The following is a 26,122-nucleotide window of genomic DNA, read 5'->3' on the forward strand; positions in this document are numbered from 1 at the left end:
TCTATATCTCTGTCTACCTCTACCCTCAGAGAGAGAGTACTTACCCAGCAGTATTCTATATCTCTGTCTACCTCTACCCTCAGAGAGAGAGTACTTACCCAGCAGTATTCTATATCTCTGTCTACCTCTACCCTCAGAGAGAGTACTTACCCAGCAGTATTCTATATCTCTGTCTACCTCTACCCTCAGAGAGAGAGTACTTACCCAGCAGTATTCTATATCTCTGTCTACCTCTACCCTCAGAGATAGAGAGTACTTACCCAGCAGTATTCTATATCTCTGTCTACCTCTACCCTCAGAGAGAGAGAGTACTTACCCAGCAGTATTCTATATCTCTGTCTACCTCTACATTCAGAGATAGAGAGTACTTACCCAGCAGTATTCTATATCTCTGTCTACCTCTACCCTCAGAGAGAGAGAGTACTTACCCAGCAGTATTCTATATCTCTGTCTACCTCTACCCTCAGAGAGAGAGTACTTACCCAGCAGTATTCTATATCTCTGTCTACCTCTACCCTCAGAGAGAGGGAGTACTTACCCAGCAGTATTCTATATCTCTGTCTACCTCTACCCTCAGAGAGAGTACTTACCCAGCAGTATTCTATATCTCTGTCTACCTCTACCCTCAGAGAGAGAGTACTTACCCAGCAGTATTCTATATCTCTGTCTACCTCTACCCTCAGAGAGAGAGTACTTACCCAGCAGTATTCTATATCTCTGTCTACCTCTACCCTCAGAGAGAGAGTAATTACCCAGCAGTATTCTATATCTCTGTCTACCTCTACCCTCAGAGAGAGGGAGTACTTACCCAGCAGTATTCTATATCTCTGTCTACCTCTACCCTCAGAGAGAGAGTACTTACCCAGCAGTATTCTATATCTCTGTCTACCTCTACCCTCAGAGAGAGAGAGTACTTACCCAGCAGTATTCTATATCTCTGTCTACCTCTACCCTCAGAGAGAGAGTACTTACCCAGCAGTATTCTATATCTCTGTCTACCTCTACCCTCAGAGAGAGGGAGTACTTACCCAGCAGTATTCTATATCTCTGTCTACCTCTACCCTCAGAGAGAGAGTACTTACCCAGCAGTATTCTATATCTCTGTCTACCTCTACCCTCAGAGAGAGAGTACTTACCCGGGAGAGGGGGAGAGAGACTAGTATCCCAGTGTCTGGCTCTTCTCTGTGTGTAATTAAGTCCCTAGGTGATGCCTCTTGCACCGCTCCTCACATCATTATCTTTGCCCAGCTGACCCAGAGCTGTGAATAGCACATATATGAGCACCTCCTCCCGACTCCCTAGTCCCCTTTACTACATACTAACTGACACTTTAGTCTCTAGAGTAGGGCTCTTGCCTTGCCTACTATCTTTATCCCATAGAGGGACATCATTTTATTGATTTCATTTTACTGAGGAGTTGGAGAGGAATTCTTGGAAAGGATAATTATGTTGTATAGTATTGAATAAGGATGTGTATTCTTCAAAATAAATATGTAGAATAAGCAGATTCTCAAGTGCAATTGAATGCATTTTTAAGGCAGACACAATCCTGATGTGGAGTTAAATGTGTTAAATGTACAGCACTAAAAGAAGAAAGGGTATGTCCTTGGTGCGTTCCTGTTGTTATCTCTTCTGTTTGGAATCATTACTCTGCATCCAGACAACTAGCCGAGCGCTAGCCAGCGTTCCAGAAGAAGTGGATTATTTTTCATCTGCAGCGCTTCTGCCTTCATTTGACTATTTTTCACCCCGGAGAGGACAGTTAACAGGTGTGATTCGTCACGTGCTGGCGCGACCTTGGAGTGCTTCTGGAGTCAGAGTGGATGGAACCTTCAGCCCAGCTTAGACTAATGGTAGCTACTGATTGGAGCGGGGCATGACACAGCTGCTGGTTTGAGCAGGGAGGGAAGGGGGACGGGAGAGAATGGGAGAGAGAACGAGGAGAGCGAGAGAGTGAAAGAGAGGAGAGGATGCCGCTGGGAGGAGAGATGAAGAGTCCTGCCAACTAGGCATTGTGACCAGTCCATTAAAAACCCACAGCAGCCACAGGCGAGGGACAGGAGAGAGGGATGAGAGAGATACTTTGATAAGTGTTGCGCCTGCGTTAACCTTGATGGCCACTATCGGGACGATGCATGCCTCTGGGATCTGTTTGGCTGGATGAGATTATTTTTTTTCCTCAGCAGGAAAAATCAATACTCTGCGAGCGCGGCGTTGACAGGGCATCATTTCAGAATTGAAGTGGCTGTCAGACGTCGACATTCAATGACTTTTGTTCGCCGTTGTGCTTTTAGGCCTTCATTTTTCTCCTTTGTCTTTCTACACCCCCAAACTCTTTGTCTGAGTTAACCTGATGGTGTTTTATGTGGCCGTTTTAAACATGAGGGCAAGAGATCAAGTGCGAGGGGGAATCTTCTTCAGAAACCAATTGTTTCAGCATCTCTCTTTTGTCTAGTAACCCCTCCTCCCATCGTTCTGTAAGGAATTCCTTATTCCTAGGAATATTTGCATTCCCTCTCAGAACGCGACAAGGACACGCACCCCGGGCGGACAGGTTCCCCACTTAAAATGAAACCCTCCGGGGACGGCTTGTCGGAGGACGTGAGAGATTGGAAGAGGAGCGCGAGACAACGAGGCGATAGCCGACCCCTCTGTGTGTCTCTAGCTGGCTTCTCTACTGCACCACACAATGTCAAGGCAGAGAGTACACATCAAGCATTGCTTTAATAAGATCCCACTGTTGTGTGTGTGTCGTCGCCCGTTTCTCCTGCAGAACCTTGAGCACTTTGTGATGTCATGAAACGATCGCCTTGAAGGCTGAGACAGTGTGGCACAGAAACATTTCAAGGTCCTTGGCTCTGTCACTCACTGTACGTGATAAACACAGGCTTTATATCTGGTAATGAGGCCTGTATCCCCACTCACACCCTCATTATACTGGTGAACCCCTCAGGCCCTGATGGGAGAGCGTGACAACAACTACAGCATTTAGAGGGGGGTTGACAGCATATTATTCTACACGCAGAAACCTATGCCATATGTTCTGGCCTTTTGAATTGCACTCATGCAGTTGAGTCAGTGGATTTGTATCTGTGAGATGTGCTGGAATTCCTGACCCGTGTGTGTGTGTGTGTGTGTGTGTGTGTGTGTGTGTGTGTGTGTGTGTGTGTGAGACTATTCATGTTGTCTTCTCATATCATAATCCTAGTGTAATTTAGCCAGTGGTTAGGCCTGTTTCCTTTCTAAATCACACAGACGTTTCTCTGGTTATTGACTTGAGCTTTGCGTGAATTGTCCGAGACACATCTCCATGTAATTTACTCGATTAATGCCAACCCATTATCAGTCTGTCTTCTCCGGGCACCTTTTTCCACCAGAGTAGACGCCAGCGCCCGTCACCCTCCGACCCTGTCAGCCAGCTCATGTGATGGAAGGTGCTGCCCATGATTACACTGTCTCAAGTCATAAGGTCTCAAGTCATGCCGTCCACACACACACACACACACACACACACACACACACACACACAGTTTCGTCACCTGCTCGCTCTCCAAAAGCCTGTCTTGTGCCTTTTACCTCTGACTTCACCATCATCTGACTTCCTCTTTTGAATCTGGCTACCAGGTAGACTAGACATTGATCCTGATGTTTAAATCTGGCTACCAGGTAGACTAGACATTGATCCTGATGTTTAAATCTGGCTACCAGGTAGACTAGACATTGATCCTGATGTTAAAATCTGGCTACCAGGTAGACTAGACATTGATCCTGATGTCTGAATCTGGCTACCAGGTAGACTAGACATTGATCCTGATGTTTAAATCTGGCTACCAGGTAGACTAGACATTGATCCTGATGTTTAAATCTGGCTACCAGGTAGACTAGACATTGATCCTGATGTCTGTATCTGGCTACCAGGTAGACTAGACATTGATCCTGATGTTTGAATCTGGCTACCAGGTAGAATAGACATGGATCCTGATGTTTAAATCTGGCTACCAGGTAGACTAGACATGGATCCTGATGTTTGAATCTTGCTACCAGGTTGACTAGACATTGATCCTGATGTTAAAATCTGGCTACCAGGTAGACTAGACATTGATCCTGTTGATTAAATCTGGTTACCAGGTTGACTAGACATTGATCCTGATGTTTAAATCTGGCTACCAGGTAGACTAGACATTGATCCTGATGATTAAATCTGGCTACCATGTTGACTAGACATTGATCCTGATGATTAAATCTGGCTACCAGGTTGACTAGACATTGATCCTGATGTTTAAATCTGGCTACCAGGTTGACTAGACATTGATCCTGATGATTAAATCTGGCTACCAGGTTGACTAGACATTGATCCTGATGATCTGTTTCTCTTTTTTCATCTCACTGTCAGCATCAGGATAGACCCTTCATGTGCCCTTTCCACTGAGGTAAAGGGGGCCTCCTCTGGTTTCTAATGGCACTAGGCCGTTCATGTTATTTTACTATCTCCCCGCTCACTTTGAAATTAGCGGAGGGGTGATGTGTTGCAAAGTGTTCCCTGACTCACTCAGTGCCCTTTGTTCTGTCAGCCTATTGGAAGAGTAGAGGATGGAGGTAGGTTAGTATGTAGTCATCTAGAGTTAGCAGGCTGAGTATGTAAGAACCAACAAGACCCTAGTAGTCTAAATGTATGACGATTTCAGAGCAGTGGAACGACCCCCAGACTCTACACTCTGACATGTCTTTTCCACATCGTTTTACCCCGAAATGGAGGCCTAGTATTAATGAGCCTGTTATGTGTTCAGCTGTTTGCTTGTTATTTCAGAGGGGAGTCGCTCTGTGAAACTACTTCCCCTCGCCGCCGGGCCCGTTAGAAAAGCACACGTCACTATGGGGGACTAGGTGTTTGGGTCCGCGGTGAATGACCAGCGTGTTTACGATGATGTGTTTGAGCTGCAGCACTGCTGATTAGTGATACAGAAGTCACACGTCAAGACAGGCTGGAAAGAACGTTTCTGGTTCTGTCCCGTCGTGAAGTACAGAGGCGCGGTCGTCTGTTCCAGGGGGATAACATACGTTTCCCACATTCAGCACCGTTCTCATAACTCTGTGTTGTCTGTGTCACACTGCTTTGCATCATCTTGGTCAGGTCGCAATTGTAAATGAGAACTTGTTCTCAACTGGCCTACCTGGTTAAATAAAGGTGAAATAAAACAAATAAAAAATCCCCTCACCCTATCCTCCCTTCCGCTCTTCTTCCTTTCAACACACACACGCGCACACACACACATACACACATGCGCGCACATGTTGGGCCATCATGCTTTAAGGTCAAGGACCACTCTAATGCCCCACAACAAAGAGACGTAGATTGATAATTAGGGCCCAATAGCCCCTCCAGAATAGCCTTCCAGAATGTGATCCAGACCTATAGATTTCCTGTCAGGTATGAGAAGTCACCGTTCCAATTGCAGAGGAGGACCAATCATTATAGAGCACTTTCCTGTGTTTACTTGGTTGCTAACGTTCCTGGTGAGGCAGGTTGTATTTGTAGAGGTGGGGATGTATGTGTGTGTTCTCCACCAATGGGCTGCCTTTTAGGTTCATTTCATTTGAGCATTGGGAATTGGATTAAGAGTTGCTGGTATTGATGCTGTAACCTTTCAGTATCCAATGGATGCACTGAAATCACAGTAATATGGCCGGGACTTTTGCCTGAGGTACTGTACATGATAGTAGCGTGTATTCTTCATTTCTTTGTTGCTTATATTTCTACACTACGTGGCTAACGGCTGCTAACTGCTACTCTGCTTTATATTTTGCTCAGTTTATCTTAGCACTGAAGTTGAACATTAAGTTTTTGGCTGTTTTTTTCCCTCAGTATAGGTGTTATTGTATATACCATCTACTCTGAGTTCAAAGGCCGTTTCTGATAACACATTCAGACAGAGAAAAATGAACCTCTGTTTTGTGATTCGGAGCCCTGGAGGCATTAGTAACTATAATGTCCGCTGTTATTAATCAACGTGACATAAGGGCCAGAAAATGACCCCAGATTTTGATTTGGTTTTACTCAAGGTAGCATTTCTACACACACACAGCTGCTAGAGCCTTATATTATGTCGTTTTACATGGTGTGTAGTAGCCTATACCATTTTTCCCAGAATACATGCTAGTTCCATAAATACAATAGGAAGTCGCATACTATGTGTATGCAGTTTTCTGTTCAGAATACATACCTCCTGGATTTCTCTTTAAATGTACTATAAAGGAGGTTTTATTGAGCACTGCACATACAATTCATTTGTAATGATGCTTACGTCATTGTGTTTTTGACAGAGAAGTTGACCTGTTGTCACGTTTTGTCTTTGACCCCCAGTCCCACTGTGCCCAGTACTCGGCTGAGAAGCGTGATGAGGAGAAGATGTGCGACCACCTGATCCGAGCGGCCAAGTACCGCGACCACGTGACAGCCACCCAGCTCATCCAGAAGATCGTCAACATCCTGACGGACAAACACGGTGCCTGGGGAAGCTCTGCCTTCAGGTAAAAGTCTACGTAGTTCTACAGTCTACGTAGTTCTACAGTCTACAATCTAGAGCAGGGGGTTCTCCAACTCTGGTCCTGGAGCTCTATTGGGGGTGCAGGCTTCCGTTCCCGCCCAGCACTAACACACCTCGTTCAACTAATCACATGATCTGTTTTTGGTCTTCAGTCTAGTTACACCTTCATCAGGTTCCACTCAGCACCATCACATGTTCAGTGTAAAGTACTGCGACTCTGTTCCAATCTCCATACAAACATACCAATTCAAATGAAGCAATGTATTGGGGAAATGGTCCGATTTTGCTGTTTGTTTTCCCCCCCAGTGTCCAAACTTCCTGCCAATACTTCACATAATAACAACATTGGTAATGGTAATGGTAAAAAAAGAGGATACACTTTTAAATGAGCCGTAGCTTTCCTTAGAGTACAACACATCCATTAAGACCACTGTAATGACTGTATTCTCATCATCTCCCAGCCTCCCTCCTGGGAGTTAGTGATTGAGTTAGGTCCGCATCGGTGCAAACGCCGAGGTATGGGATGCATGATACACTGACTTTGGACAGAGATGAAAGAGATTCAAACAAAACCTCCAGCCATTAAAACTATAGAAAAGCTTAGAAAGCTCAATGTTGGTTTCAACAAAACAGGCCAGTTAGAAGTCAATGGGGGTATTCCCTAATGATGGCCTGTACTGTTTGTGTGCTGGCAGGTTGGGTACAGTATATAATGCTGTTGGTCGGTTGGTTCCCTCTTGTTAGTCTGAGTTGACTCTCCTGAGACTTGTCTGTGTGAGCTCAGTTTGTGGTTGCTCAGGGGGTCTCTCTCTCTCCTTTCCCCACATTAAAAAAAAATATTCACTCGTCTCTTAGATTGCCTCCCATGAGTATCTTTCTTTCTCTCCCTATCTTTCTCTCTTCTCTTCTTTCTCTCCCTATCTTTCTCTCTCCTCTTCTTTCTCTGCCTATCTTTCTCTCTCCTCTTCTTTCTCTGCCTATCTTTCTCTCTCCCTATCTTTCTCTCTCCCTATCTTTCTCTCTCCCTATCTTTCTCTCTCCTCTTCTTTCTCTGCCTATCTTTCTCTCTCCCTATCTTTCTCTCTCCCTATCTTTCTCTCTCCCATCTTTCTCTCTCCATCTTTCTCTCTCCATCTTTCTCTTTCCATCTTTCTCTCTCCATCTTTCTCTCCATCTTTCTCTCTCTATCTTTCTCTCCCTATCTTTCTCTCTCCCTATCTTTCTCTCTCCCTATCTTTCTCTCTCCCTATCTTTCTCTCTCCCTATCTTTCTCTCTCCCTATCTTTCTCTCTCCCTATCTTTCTCTCTCCATCTTTCTCTCTCCATCTTTCTCTTTCCATCTTTCTCTTTCCATCTTTCTCTCTCCATCTTTCTCTCTCCATCTTTCTCTCTCCATCTTTCTCTCCCTATCTTTCTCTCTCCCTATCTTTCTCTCTCCCTATCTTTCTCTCTCCCTATCTTTCTCTCTCCCTATCTTTCTCTCTCCCTATCTTTCTCTCTCCCTATCTTTCTCTTTCCATATTTCTCTCTCCATCTCTCTCTCCATCTTTCTCTCTCTATCTTTCTCTCTCCATCTTTCTCTCCATCTTTCTCTCCCTATCTTTCTCTCCCTATCTTTCTCTCTCTATCTTTCTCTCTCCTCTTCTTTCTCTCCCTATCTTTCTCTCTCCCTATCTTTCTCTCTCCCTATCTTTCTCTCTCCATCTTTCTCTCCCTATCTTTCTCTCTCCATCTTTCTCTCCCTATCTTTCTCTCCCTATCTTTCTCTCTCCTCTTCTTTCTCTCCCTATCTTTCTCTCTCCTCTTCATTCTCTCCCTATCTTTCTCTCTCCTCTCCTCTATGCTTTGATCTTAGCGAGCCCAGTGATGTTATGGAGAGGCAATATTATATTACACACACACTTCTCTCTCTCTCTTTCCCCATCTCTCACTCCTTCTCTCTCTCTCAATTAAATTAAATTCAAAGGACTTTATTGGCATGGGAAACATATGTTTACATTGCCAATGCGAGTGAAATAAATAATAAACAAAAGTGAAATAAACCAAAACATTTTTTACATTAAACATTATCTTCGCAAAAGTTCCAAAATAGTAATCTCTCTCTCTTTCTGTATATTCACACAACAAGGCCAGGCTATTTGCTATGCACCTCCGCAGCCCAGAGAGACTCTCCCTTCCCCATTACCGTGCCTTTCTTTCATTGTGTTATTGTGCTGCTACAGTATTGATGGTTTTCCTAATGGCTGCCGATGGGCCAGGCTGGGAGCAGGGAGCCGCTGGCATCGGGCCTGGGAGCCGGGCCCAAGCTTTTAATAAATCACAATCAGACCTGTGCCATTGCATCAATATTTTTGGTCAATTACCGAGAAGGTCATGTGGCGCAGCTCTGCGACGGGGACCCCATGCAGGCAGCTGTGTGTGTGTGTGTGTGTGGGGGGGGGGGGGATACAGGCTGTTCACACACAGTCACACGCACAAGGACACAACACAGAGAGACGGACACGCACGCAGACTAAAACATGTGGGTGCTGCAACGTTACAGAAAACAAGTGAGGGAGGGAGAGAAGACCCACACACTCCTTTTCTATCAGCGGTGGTGAAAATGAAATCTGGGAGCAACAAAGGGCTCACGCAGCCATGATTACGACCTTTGTCGAGAGGTGGAAAATTCACGAGCTCCTATAAAGACGTATTCCCTAAAGTTTCTATTCAATAAAGGGGCCGAAAATGAAAATATTATTTTTCTCACAGAACAGGCTGATGGGAATTGTTGTTTTCCTCACGGCAGGCATCTAATATCATCTGACACGCCGTGACCCGCCTGAATGCAATTTGTGTCTTAATATCCAGCTTACACCAGCCCTGGCCCCTGGAGACGTGAGGTGTTAGGTGGTTTTCTCTCTTCTCATTTTCTCTCCTCTCGCTCTTTCTTTTCTCTCTCTCCCTCTTCTATTTCCTTCTCTCTTTCTCTCTCTCTCACTCCTTTATTCCTCCACCTCTCTCTCCATTTTACTGGAACGTCTAGGGAGGTCTCCCTCCAACAAAGGGAAGTAACTCTTATTTTCTGTTCTGAGATCTGCCCTTGGCCGTCATTGGTGTACACACACACACACACACACACATACACACACACACACACACACACACACACACACACGTCATTACGTGCACTGAGGGACAGGACAGACAGACAGAGAACACTACCTGTTCATCCTTACATTACAGTCACATCCTCTGGAGACTCTGGTGTACAACACGCCAGCAGTCTGATCCAAGACCACAGACACAACGTGAATAACCAGCTCTGAGGTGGCCACAGATGAAGTAACTGGCAGCACTCATTTTCCCCCCCCCCCACTTTTTTTTCTGGAGCGAGTGAGTGGCCCAACAGAGCATCTAGGCAACGTTGGTGTTTATTTGGGTCAGGAGACAAGTCATCTTTCATGTATATGACACCCGTCAAAGTGGCCGGACAGACAGAGAGAGAGATGAGGGCTAGATGATGGAGAACGGTAGAGCGATGTCTCGGAGGACACACTCCCCTTTCCTCAACGCCCTCCATTACATCCTAATAAGCTGACTAATGTACCATGGAAATTCATTCTGGATGCTGGGGAGGAGGGAGAAGGAAGAGACGTTACAGGAGGAGGGAGAAGGAAGAGACGTTACAGGAGGAGGGAGAAGGAAGAGACGTTACAGGAGGAGGGAGAAGGAAGAGACGTTACAGGAGGAGGGAGAAGGAAGAGACGTTACAGGAGGAGGGAGAAGGAAGAGACGTTACAGGAGGAGGGAGAAGGAAGAGACGTTACAGGAGGAGGGAGAAGGAAGAGACGTTACAGGAGGAGGGAGAAGGAAGAGACGTTACAGGAGGAGGGAGAAGGAAGAGACGTTACAGGAGGATGGAGAAGGAAGAGAAGTTATAGGAGGATGGAGAAGGAAGAGAAGTTACAGGAGGAGGGAGAAGGAAGAGACGTTACAGGAGGGAGAAGGAAGAGAAGTTACAGGAGGAGGGAGAAGGAAGAGACGTTACAGGAGGAGGGAGAAGGAAGAGACGTTACAGGAGGAGGGAGAAGGAAGAGACGTTACAGGAGGAGGGAGAAGGAAGAGACGTTACAGGAGGAGGGAGAAGGAAGAGACGTTACAGGAGGAGGGAGAAGGAAGAGACGTTACAGGAGGAGGGAGAAGGAAGAGACGTTACAGGAGGAGGGAGAAGGAAGAGACGTTACAGGAGGAGGGAGAAGGAAGAGACGTTACAGGAGGAGGGAGATGGAAGAGACGTTACAGGAGGAGGGAGAAGGAAGAGACGTTACAGGAGGATGGAGAAGGAAGAGACGTTCCAGGAGGAGGGAGAAGGAAGAGACGTTCCAGGAGGAGGGAGAAGGAAGAGACGTTCCAGGAGGAGGGAGGAGGAAGAGACGTTCCAGGAGGAGGGAGAAGGAAGAGACGTTCCAGGAGGAGGGAGAAGGAAGAGACGTTACAGGAGGAGGGAGAAGGAAGAGACGTTACAGGAGGAGGGAGAAGGAGTAGAAGTTACAGGAGGAGGGAGAAGGAGTAGAAGTTACAGGAGGAGGGAGAAGGAGTAGAAGTTACAGGAGGAGGGAGAAGGAGTAGAAGTTACAGGAGGAGGGAGAAGGAGTAGAAGTTACAGGAGGAGGGAGAAGGAGTAGAAGTTACAGGAGGAGGGAGAAGGAGTAGAAGTTACAGGAGGAGGGAGAAGGAGTAGAAGTTACAGGAGGAGGGAGAAGGAGTAGAAGTTACAGGAGGAGGGAGAAGGAGTAGAAGTTACAGGAGGAGGGAGAAGGAGTAGAAGTTACAGGAGGAGGGAGAAGGAGTAGAAGTTACAGGAGGAGGGAGAAAGAAGAGACGTTACAGGAGGAGGGAGAGGGAAGATGCGTTACAGGAGGAGGGAGAAGGAAGAGACGTTACAGGAGGAGGGAGAAGGAAGAGAAGTTACAGGAGGAGGGAGAAGGAAGAGACGTTACAGGAGGAGGGAGAAGGAAGAGACGTTACAGGAGGAGGGAGAAGGAAGAGACGTTACAGGAGGAGGGAGAAGGAAGAGACGTTACAGGAGGAGGGAGAAGGAAGAGAAGTTACAGGATTAGTGAGAAGGAGGAGAAGTTACAGGAGGGAGAAGGAGGAGAAGTTACAGGAGGGCGAAGGAGGAGAAGTTACAGGAGGGCGAAGGAGGAGAAGTTACAGGAGGAGAGAGAAGCGAGAGGAGAAATGAGGAGAGAAGGTACTGTAGCTGCACTGAGGAGGGAAAGTACAGTGTGGGAGGGGGAGAGAGTGTGGGAGAGTGTGTGGGAGGCTAAGCACAGTGTTTGAGGGGAGGGAGAGTACAAGTTCAGATTTTGAGTCGTAGTTAGTGTTGTGTTTTCTGCCAAATGTGTAACATGGAGATGATTATTGGACGTCAGGTCACGTATTTGGGGATGTTTGAAGGTGCACCACCTCTGTTTCTCCTCCACTTAATCGCTCTCCTCCTCCTCTTCTGTTCCTCTCTATCTCTCCAACCCTCTCTTCCTTTCTCTCTCTCCCCCTTTCTGTTTTAATTTGTTCTACCTCCCTCCCTTTAAGCAGCTCATCCTTCTCCTCCGCCACTCCACCGTGTTGTAATGGAACAGCCGTAGGCTAGAGCCTTCCCAGCCGTAGGGACATCCATCTTTGTTGTGTGTCACGCTCTCTCGCCGCCCGGCAAAAAAAAAAGATCTTTGTGATGCGCACTCCAATTTTTCTTCAGTAAATCAAATCTTCCCTTCCTTCAGAAAGATGAATGCTCCGGGGTTGGGGTGTTACAGAAAAAATCAATTCTGGCAAAATTGAAACAGTATGCCTCTGCATCGATCCGGCCTTGTGAGATGGAAACTAACAGCTTTGTAACTGTTCCCAGGACAGTTAGCTGACCTGTAATGGACAAACTATCAATATTAGCATCACTGTTTTATCTTGTAGTATGTCATTGCTCCACCAGAACCATCAGGGTGAAATAGAAGAATTCTGGGCTTTACTCTGACAGGAAGATGGGGTTGATGCTGTTCTCTCATCTACTAATTCTATATGGGGACAATCGACCAGTTTCCTTTGTGTACAACACACCATAGCCACTGTGCTATTGTTGAACCTGAGAAGGGGATTTGTTACCCATCTAAGAAAGATTGATCCAGTTTTATTATTTTGTGTAATTTTGTAAATGGTGTTTTTACCATTTTATTTCATTATAGAGCTCTGGCCAATAGTGTATTATTAGGGAAAAGAGTGCAATTTGGAATGCACCCTGAGTCTCACTGTTCGTAGCATACAACATAACACACTCCTCCAGAGTGAGTCTGTAGCACGCATCCTGCAGAAACAAAGGACCTGTATTCACTCAACTAACCCCTGCTCTTCTCCAGCCCAGCGCACACACACACACACACAGAGACACGCACACTTACCTCTGTCTTGCGTTGTCTACCAGTCATAAAATGAATAAATAATAACCTTGGCATTTGCCACAGACTAATTTCAGCCAATCATCAGTCCTTGATTACACACACACACACACACACACACACACACACACACACACACACACACACACACACACACACACACACACACACACACAGAGAGAGAGACACTCAAACACAACACACAAACACTCCTTCATTGACAGGAAAAATAGGTCACAATTCCAATGGCAACGTATACTACCTATAGCTGATTGACTTGCTCTACATACACTATGATACATTTACCAGGTCCGTCCAGCTGCATCGTTGCTTCATATTGAATGTTAATGGGACGTACAGTGCAGCTGGGCTGAGAATGTTTAAGGGAGAAACTGAATGAGGAAGTTGGGTTACAATCAGGACCTAAAGCATCAATGTTTATCCCAGGATGTCTGGGAAGAGACACACACACACACACACACACACACGATGAGTCATCTGTAATGTTTGCCTGGAGAAGGTTCAGAGCATGTTCTCAAGTGCTTGTTTGTGTTCTGTAAAACTCTGAGGCCCTCGGTCCTATCTGCTGATCAGTTTCCCATAGCAGAGTTCAGGGACTAGAATAAACACCAGACCAGGATTTGAAATCTACCCTAATCCTGATACCGATCTGTTGTATACGTCTCATAATCCATAGCAGTACATCATTGTTGTCAAGGCTGGCAAAAAGCTGGACGTTCTATTGAATTAGTTTGAATAAAATGTCACGGTAGGATTATAATCTGTGTGGAAATGTTATGGTGATTGTATCAGGGCGGTAGGCCAATAAGACAATTACCTTTTTAGCACTTTAGTGCTTTTGTAATGGCTTACAATTTAGTTACGCGGTCACAATGAAACATCATGCTCTGAGACCTACCACTGCATTTCCAGCGTTTGTTAGCATCTTTAACTGCGGTGACTTCAATGGTGTTAATGTTTTTTTGCTTTGCTTATAAACACTGGAGGGCCCGTGATACAAACATGCGTGCTGACCCAGACCCAGCATGCCGTGCAGAGCTAGCACAGCTGTCGGACAACGGCGCTACTCTACAACATCCGCCTTCCGTTCTCTCTCCTAGGTGAATTGATAGTTGTTTTCTTTAGGCTTAGCTCTGTCCGAGGCCTACTCCAAAATCAATTATCCCCAGGAGAAAGTTAGAGTTGAGCGAAGGTGCTGCCCCGGACATCCATCTGCAGTCGGTTTTAAGCCGTAAACAGTTTTTACTGTAAACAGCGAGGGTTTAGAAGAAAGCCGAGACGTCAATGATGCTCATCTTTAGTAAATGAGACGGTCGCTATCGGGAGGGGAAATCTGGAGCGTCGAGCCTTAAACGGATTTAAAGTGAAACCCTCGACCTCGTTCATCACGCCACGCAGGCCGCGTGTCTGGGATTTTTTATTTTTTTTATTTTTTTTATGTGGTGACATGTAGGAGGAGGGATGTTCTCCTGTTCTCCAAATCTCCAGAGAGGAGCATGTTAAAGTTGGACAGGCCAACATTCCATACATTATATAAAATGATGCGTATCTGTTCTGCACGGCCCTACAGTGCAGGCGTGATGTCAAGGGTTATGGATAGGAATTAGAATATGCCCTAATGATAACATTTGCTTCTAACTGTGTTTACAGTACAGTGGCTGGGCTTGTAAGAAATAGTAACAACGTGTCATGATGGAACGTATTAACGGTTGATGCTGTCCATATGTTACTTACCATGAACGGCTAACGGTTAAACAAGACTCATCGCAGGATCGAGGAATCAAACTGATGCTCTCACTCTTTAGGGATCAAAGGTTTAAGGGATTTAGTCCAGGATAATGGAGCTATTAGTTTTCTTCTGAGACTGGTAGTTAGGAGTGATTTGGGTGAATTCGATCTTCAGTGTTTAGTGTAGAAAAGTTTATTTTGCAGGTGTGTCTCCTCCTCTCCCACTCATCCTCCTCTCCCTCCTCCTCCTTCTCTCCCTCTCCGCCTCCTTCTCTCCCGCTCATCCTCCTCTCCCTCCTCCTCCTTCTCTCCCTCCTCCTCTCCCTCCCCTTCCTTATTATTCTACCTCCTCTTATTCTTCTCCCTCCTCCTCTCCCTCCCCTTCCTTATTATTCTACCTCCTCTTATTCTTCTTCCTCCTCCTCTCCCTCCTCCTCTCCCTCCCCTTCCTTATTATTCTACCTCCTCTTACTCCTCCTTCTCTCCCTCCTCCTCCTCCTCTCCCTCCCCTTCCTTATTATTCTACCTCCTCTTACTCCTCCTTCTCTCCCTCCTCCTCCTTCTCTCCCTCCTCCTCCTTCTCTCCCCTTCCTTATTATTCTACCTCCTCTTATTCTTCTTCCTCCTCCTCTCCCTCCCCTTCCTTATTATTCTACCTCCTCTTACTCCTCCTTCTCTCTCTCCTCCTCCTTCTTCTCTCCCACCTCCTCTCCCTCCCCTTCCTTATTATTCTACCTCCTCTTATTCTTCTTCCTCCTCCTCTCCCTCCCCTTCCTTATTATTCTACCTCCTCTTACTCCTCCTTCTCTCCCTCCTCCTCCTCCTCTCCCTCCCCTTCCTTATTATTCCACCTCCTCTTACTCCTCCTTCTCTCCCTCCTCCTCCTTCTCTCCCACCTCCTCCTCTCCCTCCCCTTCCTTATCATTCTACCTCCTCTTACTCCTCCTTCTCTCCCTCCTCCTCCTTCTCTCCCTCCTCCTCCTTCTCTCCCACCTCCTCTCCCTCCCCTTCCTTATTATTCTACCTCCTCTTACTCCTCCTTCTCTCCCGCCTCCTCCTTCTCTCCCTCCTCCTCTCCCTCCCCTTCCTTATTATTCTACCTCCTCTTACTCGTCCTTCTCTCCCTCCCCTTCCTTATTATTCCACCTCCTCTTACTCCTCCTTCTCTCCCTCCTCCTCCTTCTCTCCCACCTCCTCCTCTCCCTCCCCTTCCTTATTATTCTACCTACTCTTACTCCTCCTTCTCTCCCTCCTCCTCCTCCTTCTCTCCCTCCTCCTCCTTCTCTCCCACCTCCTCTCCCTCCCCTTCCTTATTATTCTACCTCCTCTTACTCCTCCTTCTCTCCCTCCTCCTTCTTCTCTCCCACCTCCTCTCCCTCCCCTTCCTTATTATTCTACCTCCTCTTACTACTCATTCTCTCCCTCCTCCTCCTTCTCTCCCTCCTCCTCCTTCTCTCCCTCCTCCTCCTTCTCTCCCTCCTCCTTCTCTCTCTCCCTCCTCCTCCTCCTTATTATTCTACCTCCTCTTATTCTTCTTCCTCTCCCTCTTATTCCTCCTCCTCTCCCTCTTACTCCTCCTCCTCTCCCTCCTCTTATTCCTCCTCCTCTCCCTCCTCCTCTCCCTGCTCCTCATCTCCCTCGTATTCCTCTTCCTCCTCCTCCTCCTCTTTTCCTCCTCCTCTCCCTCTTATTCCTCCTCTCTCTCTTATTCCCCTTCCTCTCCCTCTTCTTATTCCTCTTCCTCTCCCTGCTCCTCATCTCCCTCTTATTCCTCTTCCTCATCTCCCTCTTATTCCTCTTCCTCTCCCTCCTCTTATTCCTCTTCCTCTCCCTGCTCCTCATCTCCCTCTTATTCCTCATCCTCTTCCTCCTCATCTCCCTCCTCTTGTTCCTCTTCCTCTCCCACCTCTTATTCCTCACCCTCTTACTCCTCCTCTTACTCATCCTCATCTCCCTCTTATTCCTCCTCATCTTCCTCATCTCCCTCTTATTCCTCCTCTTCTCCCTGCTCCTCATCTCCCTCCCCTTATTCCTCCTCCTCTCCCTGCTCCTCATCTCCCTCTTTCTCTTCCTCCTCAGCTCTGTAATGAATCCCTGTTATACAGTGTGAACCCCCTCCCCTCTCTTCCTTCCTCTCCAGAAAGACCTATTACATCCCACCTTCTACCGCCTCAGAGCTCAGCCTCCTCTATGTATTGTGGCAACTCTCCAGATTTATCCGTTCCATATACCCTTAAGAAAGTATCTGGCCTTGGCGCAGTAAGGTCCTGATTAGAGGGCCCTGATCAATATCTCAATAAAAAGCCATTGGGGAAGTTTTTACGTTCTTTTTCCTCTCTCCCTTCTCCCAGGATGCAATATCTGGGGAGTATCGATTGTTCAGGGTCCAGTAGTTAGTTAGTTATCTCCTTTGACTAACCCCATGGCGCTGTGTGTGTCACCCCCTCTCCTGGGTCTCGTGATAGATCGCTGCTCTCCCAGCCACTGTAATTACACTCAGGCCACAGCTGGTCATTTATTTCCACACTTTCGCCATTTACCAAAAAATCCGCTTTTTATCTTTGGGATCCAGCGGCTTTGTTCTGCAGCGAAAGCAGAAAAGGGCACATGAAATACTGGCGTGATGTTGCAGAGAATGGAGGGAGATGGAGGAGGGGATCCATCTTTACTCAGGGACCTTCAGCTTTTATTCTTTCTCTGGATTTACTTGATCGTCTCTCTCTCCTTCTCTCGCTCCAGACCAGAGCCACCTATAGGAGAGGGAGTCTAAAATGTTTGAAATAATGTAACTATTACATCATTTTTCTCCTACTTTCATCATTTTTCTTTGTTTAACCTTTATTTTTGATCAGGGAGTCATTAAGGCCAGCATTGGCACTCTTTAAAAATGTGTGAGTAGTGGCAGTATTCATGTAGTTGTTTTCCACCATATCAACCCAGTCCACTGACAAAGTATCCATCCACTACCTTGGCAACCACAGGGTGATCACCCAGCACCATCAAGCCTCAACCCCCCACCCCCATTCTCTCTCTCTCTCTCTCGCTCTCTCTTGCTCTCTCCTCACATGCTCGCCTCTCTCTCTCTCCTCCAAGCCCATGAAGTGCAGCACTTGACATGATTAGGCGGCATGCTTGCTGCCATTGTACCATAAGTGCTGTATAATGGGCATTGCTGTGTGATGGAGAGAGAGGAGGGCCTCATGAATACACCAGACAGCCGTGCTAGATGAGCCTGTCACAGCCCAGCATCACACTAACGCATTGATAGGAGGGCACGATGCACAGCCCAGCATCACACTAACACATTGAGAGGGCACGATGCACAGCCCAGCATCACACTAACACATTGAGAGGAGGGCACGATGCACAGCCCAGCATCACACTAACACATTGAGAGGAGGGCACGATGCACAGCCCAGCATCACACTAACACATTGAGAGGAGGGGACAACGCTAGATTAGAATACAGAGAGGGTACGGGACATCACTGTGTCTTGTGTCTGTCACCCAGCCATGTCCGCCTCAAAATCCTGGGAAATGAATTAACTGTGAAATTATAATAATCAGTGGCGACCCCTGTTTTGAGCCCCACATTTTTTGCTAAATAAAAGTCTAAATCTTAGGGTAGAGCTCGAAAATTCAAGCCTATTGGGTGCTGCCATAATTACTTTGAAGGGCCCATCCAAGAAGGCTCAAGGTCATTGGCCACAGATAAAATTATATCAATTCACATATCTACAGTAGCTTTTTTTGGACTGATCATGTCAACATCATACTTTCAAAATCTTAGCTAGCAGTCATCATCATGAATCAAGTCAACAATCTACTGGCAAATCCTTTTTAATCCTTGTCATATGAAGAGAAATTATAGATTAAACGTATCGGTGCTCATCGGCCATTGGGCATTATCATTACACAACAAGTTGGAAATCGCAAATTCAACAATGAGTGGTTTGGAAGGAATCAGTAGCTATCTGCAAGCATTGCAAAGCAAACATTAGCCTGCTATTCAGTGGAGTGGCTGTGTGGTCCCAAGTCTAAGATTAAGGGTCTCTTTTCCTAGTTCAAAATTATAAACATTCATCATTGGCCATGCTGTCAATGAAGCTTGATTTGTGCCGGAATCAAAACTACTGTTAACTCTGAATATTTTCAAGACAACTGGGAACTCTGGATAAACTCTGAATTGTAAATCGGGAACTCGGGCCTCTTTCTCGAGCTACGACCTGAAGATCACTGACGTCATCCTGATTCAACGGTTTTTTCTTCTTCTCCGAGTTCCCAGTTGTCTTGAAAGCACCATAAATCCAGAGACTTTGACAGTTTGATGACAAAATTTTCCCATGAAGGACCGCCACCTTCCTGTTTAAGTGAGCACAGCACAACGAGGTGAGTCCAAAAATGTCTTGTATGCTGCTGAATAAACTATGTAATATGCCAGGGAGATATGTATACTGTAGCTAAGAAAGTAATACTAAGTGTATGTTGTGTAGTAAGCTGTTAGTAGCCCATGTGTCTCACCCTAATAATTTGGTCTATTTTCACCTCTTAATTTCACTTATAGACTGCCCATTTTTTTTCTACTGTGTTATTGACTTGTTAATTGCTTACTCCATGTGTAACTCTGTGTTGTCTGTTCACACTGCTATGCTTTATCTTGGCCAGGTCGCAGTTGCAAATGAGAACTTGTTCTCAACTAGCCTACCTGGTTAAATAAAGGTGAAATAAAAAAAATAAAAATAAAAACTTACTGTTCTAACTTGGTGGAGCACATGTAGCTTATAGTCTGTTTTAGAGAAATGTAATCATTGAATATTGTAAGAGCATTCATTGTCTGTTTATATGCCCCCTCTATTTATCCTACGGTTCTGACTTGGTGTACAGGGAGAACACTGTGTTCCCTGTACACCCATGTTCTGAATTCTGTCGCTGTACATTTCAAAAGTGCTGAACAAACAGTTATATTGACTATGTCTGTCCTAGCTTGCTCATTAATGTGCATTTAATGTATTGTTTAGTATTGTGTAGTGGCTTTGCTTTCATGCATTCCACTTTTTGTTTGTTGCCTCACCAAGATTTACATGCTAAAATCGCCACTGATAAGAAGAATAATAATAATTTAATGAAATGTTCATTTTTTTTGTTAGAAAATGTGCTTTCACTCCAGCAGTCCTTTCTGATAAATGTATGTCCAGCTATAAATGATCCCGTTTTCACTTGATGTTGTAAATGGGAACTTTAAGATTGACAGACCCCGAGGACCCCGAACCCCCCACACCCCCAAGCATTTCCCCAATCCCAGACGACCTTGGGCCTTTGCTCAGTCTTCTATGTGGTCGTGGTTGTGTTCAGAGCCATTCTGTGCCCGTTTAGATTTGTCAGGACATTCAAGTTCAGCCCTGAAGGGTAGAGGTCATCTGATTATGAGGATACCTCCGGTAATGGCTGAATTATGCAATTCTGCTGCAGTGGATATGGATGTCTTCATTACCTACCAGCAGTGACAGATGTGTGCATGTTGTCAAAACTAAGAAAATATGATGCTTTATCCAAAAACACAGACTTGGTGACCGCATATATCATTTTTGTTGTGTTTTTGAAGGTAACATTGGTGTTTTAATATGGTTTGTTTGACTTTGGACATGGTGTTGTGGGTACTGAAGATTTATTGTGAATTGTAGATAGATTTGTACATTTTGTAGTCGGTGGCAAAATAATATCTTCTCTCTGTAAAATAGCACAATACACTTCTTTTGAAACGTATTTCAACAGGTTAAAAACACAGGGTGGTTTCCTAACAAACAAACCAACATTTTGGTTAATATTCCCCCCTCTTTACACCCAGGCCTCTCCTCTAAATCTCTGCACCTCCCCTGGAGGAAGAGTATAATTAGGGTGTAATTTCCAGACCCTTTGTCGCAGAATTTACACTGAGCTTAATTGCTGCTAATTGGGGAGCGCGCGATACTGCGCCCATCGGTAATTAGGACCGTATTTCCATTTCTCATTTTGAGCATTTGTGTGTTGTGTGTGTGCTATGTCTGCGGCCTCATGCATGGCCACCCCATGGGAGTGCTTTGATCTTAGCGAGCCCAGTGATGTTATGGAGAGGCAATATTATATTTCTCTCTCTTTCTCTTCTCTTGTTTAGTTTTTGTTCTGTGCTCATAAGGAATTAGAGTAGTAATTACATGGAGGAGTGGTAGATGTGTGAAGGATATCAACCTGCTTATTGTTGTCAGGTGCCGTGAACTTAGTCATGTGATCTGAAAGACCTGCAGCTTGAAGTTCCTCACTGTTAATTCCTCAGGTGTGTTAATGTGGTCAAATGGCATAGTACTTATATGTAGCATCTGTAAAAACACTTATCCTTGTTATGTTTTGGTGTAACATTTTTGTTTTGATATGGATTCCAGGTTTTGATCAAAACTGTTTGGCGTATTCATCACTGTTTTATTTCTAATACCTTTCCATTCCCATATCCAATCAGATCAACTGTAGCAGGGAATTCAAAAAATAATATTCAAAATAAGCAAATGAAATCGTCTGATCCTGTCATAAACAAAAAAGAACGAGTGAAATCCCATCACGATGAAAGTCGTTTAGGAGTATAGATGGAGGCGATAGCCTCCTCTGTGACCCTGAAGCTACCTTTGTCAAACACATAAACAACATTACAGCAACATTAGGAAGGCTGAATTAACATACACTGCTATTGAAATGGTGTGTGTAGTACACCTCATTTGACTAGGAAGGACATGCATTAATGCACGGGTACTGTAGAACCTCACTTACGGCTTAAGGCGAGCTTTAATCATGGCCATTTCCATAGCAAGGCGTTTGACCCCTCGTTTTAATTTGGAGCTGGCGCTGTGACTAGCTCCCACCGCTGACACCATTTGACAAAGAGGAAGGGGTTCTCTGGCGCCACAGTCATATGTATGACAAATCCTCAACCTATCCCCTCTCAGATTCTTATAAACTCATGGTTTATGCAAATCAAAAGAAATGATCTCGGCGATAGAGGCAACGTTTGAGCGATTTGAGGGGCTGCCAATGGGGCCCCTTTGCATTAATGAGAAAAAAAAGCAAAGTGAGAAATCCCACCTCCTCTGCGTACATGCAATCTCACTGACTGCCCGAATGAGTCCCGTCTGAAGTTATAAATGACTGTTTGTCCTCAGCAAAGTGCTCTGTGTGTGATGTATGAAATGCATGTTGCTGCTCTACGTACGGCTTCTAATGATAAAGGTCATATAGGACCATTTGCATAATATCTAGCCAAACGTGATCCCCCTTCCCACACAGTAATATTAATAATCACTCACTCACTCACTCACTCACTCACTCACTCACTCACTCACTCACTCACTCACTCACTCACTCACTCACTCACTCACTCACACACTCACACACTCACACACTCACACACTCACACACTCACACACTCACTCACTCACTCACTCACTCACTCACTCACTCACTCACACACACACATTATTCACCAAAGTTAATTTCAGTGGGTGCAAATTATCTAGCTTGGAAATCCTTGATGTTTCACTGTTTTTAATACCCCCCCCCCCCAAAAAAAAAGTGCAATTGCAACGCAAATGGCATTTAAGAGCTTGGGAAGTGCTTGCGCGACGCATCCTGCTCCTGTTTGGCGGGGTCTGATTGGATCTTGATGGATGACTATCGTTTGTCCTTGTCAGAAAAAGAACAATTTGGCCGTTGAAATAAGAGTGCTATCAAAGTTTCAGTGGCTTCCAGAGAGAATCTATTACCATGTTTTAACTGCCTGTGTTTGAGGTTTGAGAGGGGGAGATAAGCGATATTGGCTCTCATACACAACGCCTTAAATTCCCATTTTATTTATTTGTCATAAATTAATTGAGGTTAATGTCTTTGTCCTCTGTACTCCCATAGATAGCGTTTCAAAGTCTATGTATTTTCTCTTGTTTTTGAGTGTACATTATTTGATCAAATAAGAATAAATCAACTAATCACAAACTGTTAGTGCAAATGAATGTCAAACTTAAATCAATGTAATTGCATGCCATGGTGTATTGATTGATTTAAGTGCTTAAATAGTATTCATTATATGTGAGTAGTGGCATTTTAGTCATTAACTGTCATTTCTTTGTCTCATTTATAAACATAAGTCAATAACGGCATGCTTATTCAGTATAATACAAGTTCATGAATGTATCATTTATTAAAGGCCCATTGTAGCCAAGAACGTGATTTTCCTGTGCCAATAACAGCTGGTTTTCAGTTTCCCACTCAGACCACTCCCAAAGAGTCCTAGCAAACTTCTTGATAAATGACTCTTTGCTAAGAAGCTATTTTTGTTTATTTTTGACCATTTTAATTTAAAACCATTTCAGTAAGGTACTTCATTGTTACCCAGAAATGATTTGTTATTGAGATAAAAAATAAATAAAAACGGCTGCATTGAACCGTGGGTTTCTATGGTAACAAACATTTAAAACCATAAGTGGATATTATAAACGATTGTTTTTCTTCTATGGTGGGCCTCCATAAAATACCTATTTGAAGGACTAATGCTATTTGGTGTTTTTTAAAAAGACACAGGCCTACAGTAAATGCATGTAGAAACAGTCCAAGGGTAGTGCATACTGAATAAGAAATTGGACAGCAGGAATGGCATATTGCCCATGGTTCCAGGCCTCTTTTCTTCGACCTACCCGGCAGACATGGCAATGCACTTGTGTTCAGTACTAGGCCATACTTAGATACCCAGTCTCTTAGCTAGATGTCTCTGTGTGTAGTTTACTCCCTGTTTACCCTGTGTTGTCCTCTGTGGCGATACACAGGAAGTACTGGCTAGTGGACAGGCTACTGTTAGAGAACGTAGTCGTCTGTCCGTCTTCCACTCCTTCCAAAGCTCCAGTCAGTCTGTCTGTCCAACTAAGCGATTCATTAATCCTGGACTTCAAGCCAGCCCTCACTGAGCTGCCGATCACTGAACACTTGGCTACAATTAAACTATTTGTTTATTATGTCACTCACTTTGATGCAAACAGACAATTTAGTTGGCTTTATAGTTTTAAAGGATGTGTAAAACCTCTTTCCACAATCTGTTAATGCTATGGTGTTTTAATTTATTGCATATAGTGATATTTTTTGTGATTGCACCCATTTATTCATTAGTGAAAGCAACACAGACACTCACACAAAAGGAGAGCGGCTGAGATCGTCTTCTAATGTTGGTAAACTTATATTTACTGCCACACAGAAAAAAAACAATTATATTTTATTACCTCACATAAATGTCTTATTGGCCCTTTCTCATCGGTCGTCAATGTGGTCTACATTAAACAGCATTTAGAGGGATCCAGCACTCTGCTAAGTGCTCCTTAACACACACAAACATAGTTACACACGTACATACACGTGTGTGTGTGTGTGTGTGTTTTAAAGTTTCCGTCTAAGACGACAGACGCTCCCCAGTAGTCTCTAAATGAGCAAGGACTTTATGAGTAAACTAATTACTAATTACACAAGTGGTTTGTGTAAAAGGCTGCGGCCTTTAGTCATTTTAATTGTTGTGATCTTGAAGAATGGGTGCTGCCGTTATTCTGCCAGCGCAGCCCGCCACACGATGGACGAGCTCTGAATGATTTATCATCTTTGTAGAAACTCTCTCAGCGTACACATGCACGGCGCGTGTCACATCGTTTTTCCCACCGTGGTACAGTGGCGTTCTCAGTGGGGGATTGATTGGCGACGGAGTTGGCAAGGTACTGGGGTGGACGGCGGGCGGACGCCCATCCAAGACCCTTCATTAGGAATCTGGTTGTGGTGCCGTTCACGACACGGCCAGCGGTGGAGATCGTTCCATAACACTGCGACTAATTACTCCCCACTACCGAATACGTCCTCCCACTGATGGATGTGGAGGAAACCTCCTTGTAAGTGTGTGTGTGTGTGTGTGTGTGTGTGTGTGTGTGTGTGTGTGTGTGTGTGTGTGAGAGAGACACTGGCTTGATAATCATTTTCCTAGATGAATGCTGTGTGAGGCAGGATGATGAAGTGGTAATTAGGGAAGGGATACTATCACACAGCAACAAGGCCTGGGCCCTTTGTGACAGGAGGGAAATCAGGTCCTGCACATTCTGTCTGCTGGATGGAGAGACACACACTCCAATGTCTCCTAGCACATACACACACGCACACATACACGCACAGGCATAACACACGCGCACACACAGGCATAACACAGACATAACACAACACACAGACATAAAACACACACACAGGCATAACACACAGATATAACACACACACACTTGTGGTCTCAAATGTATTCATGAAGTAGGTAGTCTAGCGGGTAAGAGCGTTGGGCCTGTAACCGAAAGGGGGCTGGTTCAAATCCCCGAGCCGTCTCGGTGGAAAAATCCGTTGACGTGCCCTTGAGCAAGGCACTTAACCCTATTTCCTCCTGTAAGTTGCTCTGGATAAGAGCATCTCCAAATGACTCAAATGTAAATGCATTCCCTCTTTTCCGCTCGTATGTATCCTCACACCCACGTTCACACTGAGCCCTCAACAACTCGTGTGTATCCTCACACCCACGTTCACACTAAGCCCTCAACAACTCGTGTGTATCCTCACACCCACGTTCACACTAAGCCCTCAACAACTCGTGTGTATCCTCACACCCACGTTCACACTAAGCCCTCAACAACTCGTGTGTATCCTCACACCCACGTTCACACTAAGCCCTCAACAACTCGTGTGTATCCTCACACCCACGTTCACATTAAGCCCTCAACAACTCGTGTGTATCCTCACACCCACGTTCACATTAAGCCCTCAACAACTCGTGTGTATCCTCACACCCACGTTCACATTAAGCCCTCAACAACTCGTGTGTATCCTCACACCCACGTTCACATTAAGCCCTCAACAACTCGTGTGTATCCTCACACCCACGTTCACACTGAGCCCTCAACAACTCGTGTGTATCCTCACACCCACGTTCACACTGAGCCCTCAACAACTCGTGTGTATCCTCACACCCACGTTCACACTGAGCCCTCAACAACTCGTGTGTATCCTCACACCCACGTTCACACTAAGCCCTCAACAACTCGTGTGTATCCTCACACCCACGTTCACACTAAGCCCTCAACAACTCGTGTGTATCCTCACACCCACGTTCACACTAAGCCCTCAACAAACAGGAGCGGTATTATATTGTGGGACCTTCTTAGTTTCTGCTCTGTGTTTCTGTGTCATTTCCTCTGAACACCAGAGAGACACGTCCTGTCCACCTACTACTCCATCCCTCCTCCTTCCCTTCTTCTCTTCCACCGTTTCCTCATCACGTCTTCAAGCTCCTTAGTAGCGAAATACATTTTTAATGAGAGA

General features: G+C 45.2%; 1 protein-coding gene across 1 annotated transcript in view; it reads left to right on the forward strand.

Moving 5' to 3' along the window:
* Positions 1 to 26,122, forward strand: part of LOC115124200 (lipopolysaccharide-responsive and beige-like anchor protein) — a 295,402-nt gene that overhangs the window by 99,625 nt on the left and 169,655 nt on the right. Inside the window, exon 14 of the mRNA XM_065024108.1 lies at positions 6,362 to 6,528. Coding sequence (XP_064880180.1) covers positions 6,362 to 6,528 — 167 coding nt within the window. The remainder of the gene's footprint in view (positions 1 to 6,361; positions 6,529 to 26,122) is intronic.

This window comes from Oncorhynchus nerka, linkage group LG11 (genome assembly GCF_034236695.1).
Source record: "Oncorhynchus nerka isolate Pitt River linkage group LG11, Oner_Uvic_2.0, whole genome shotgun sequence".
NCBI lineage: Eukaryota > Metazoa > Chordata > Actinopteri > Salmoniformes > Salmonidae > Oncorhynchus > Oncorhynchus nerka.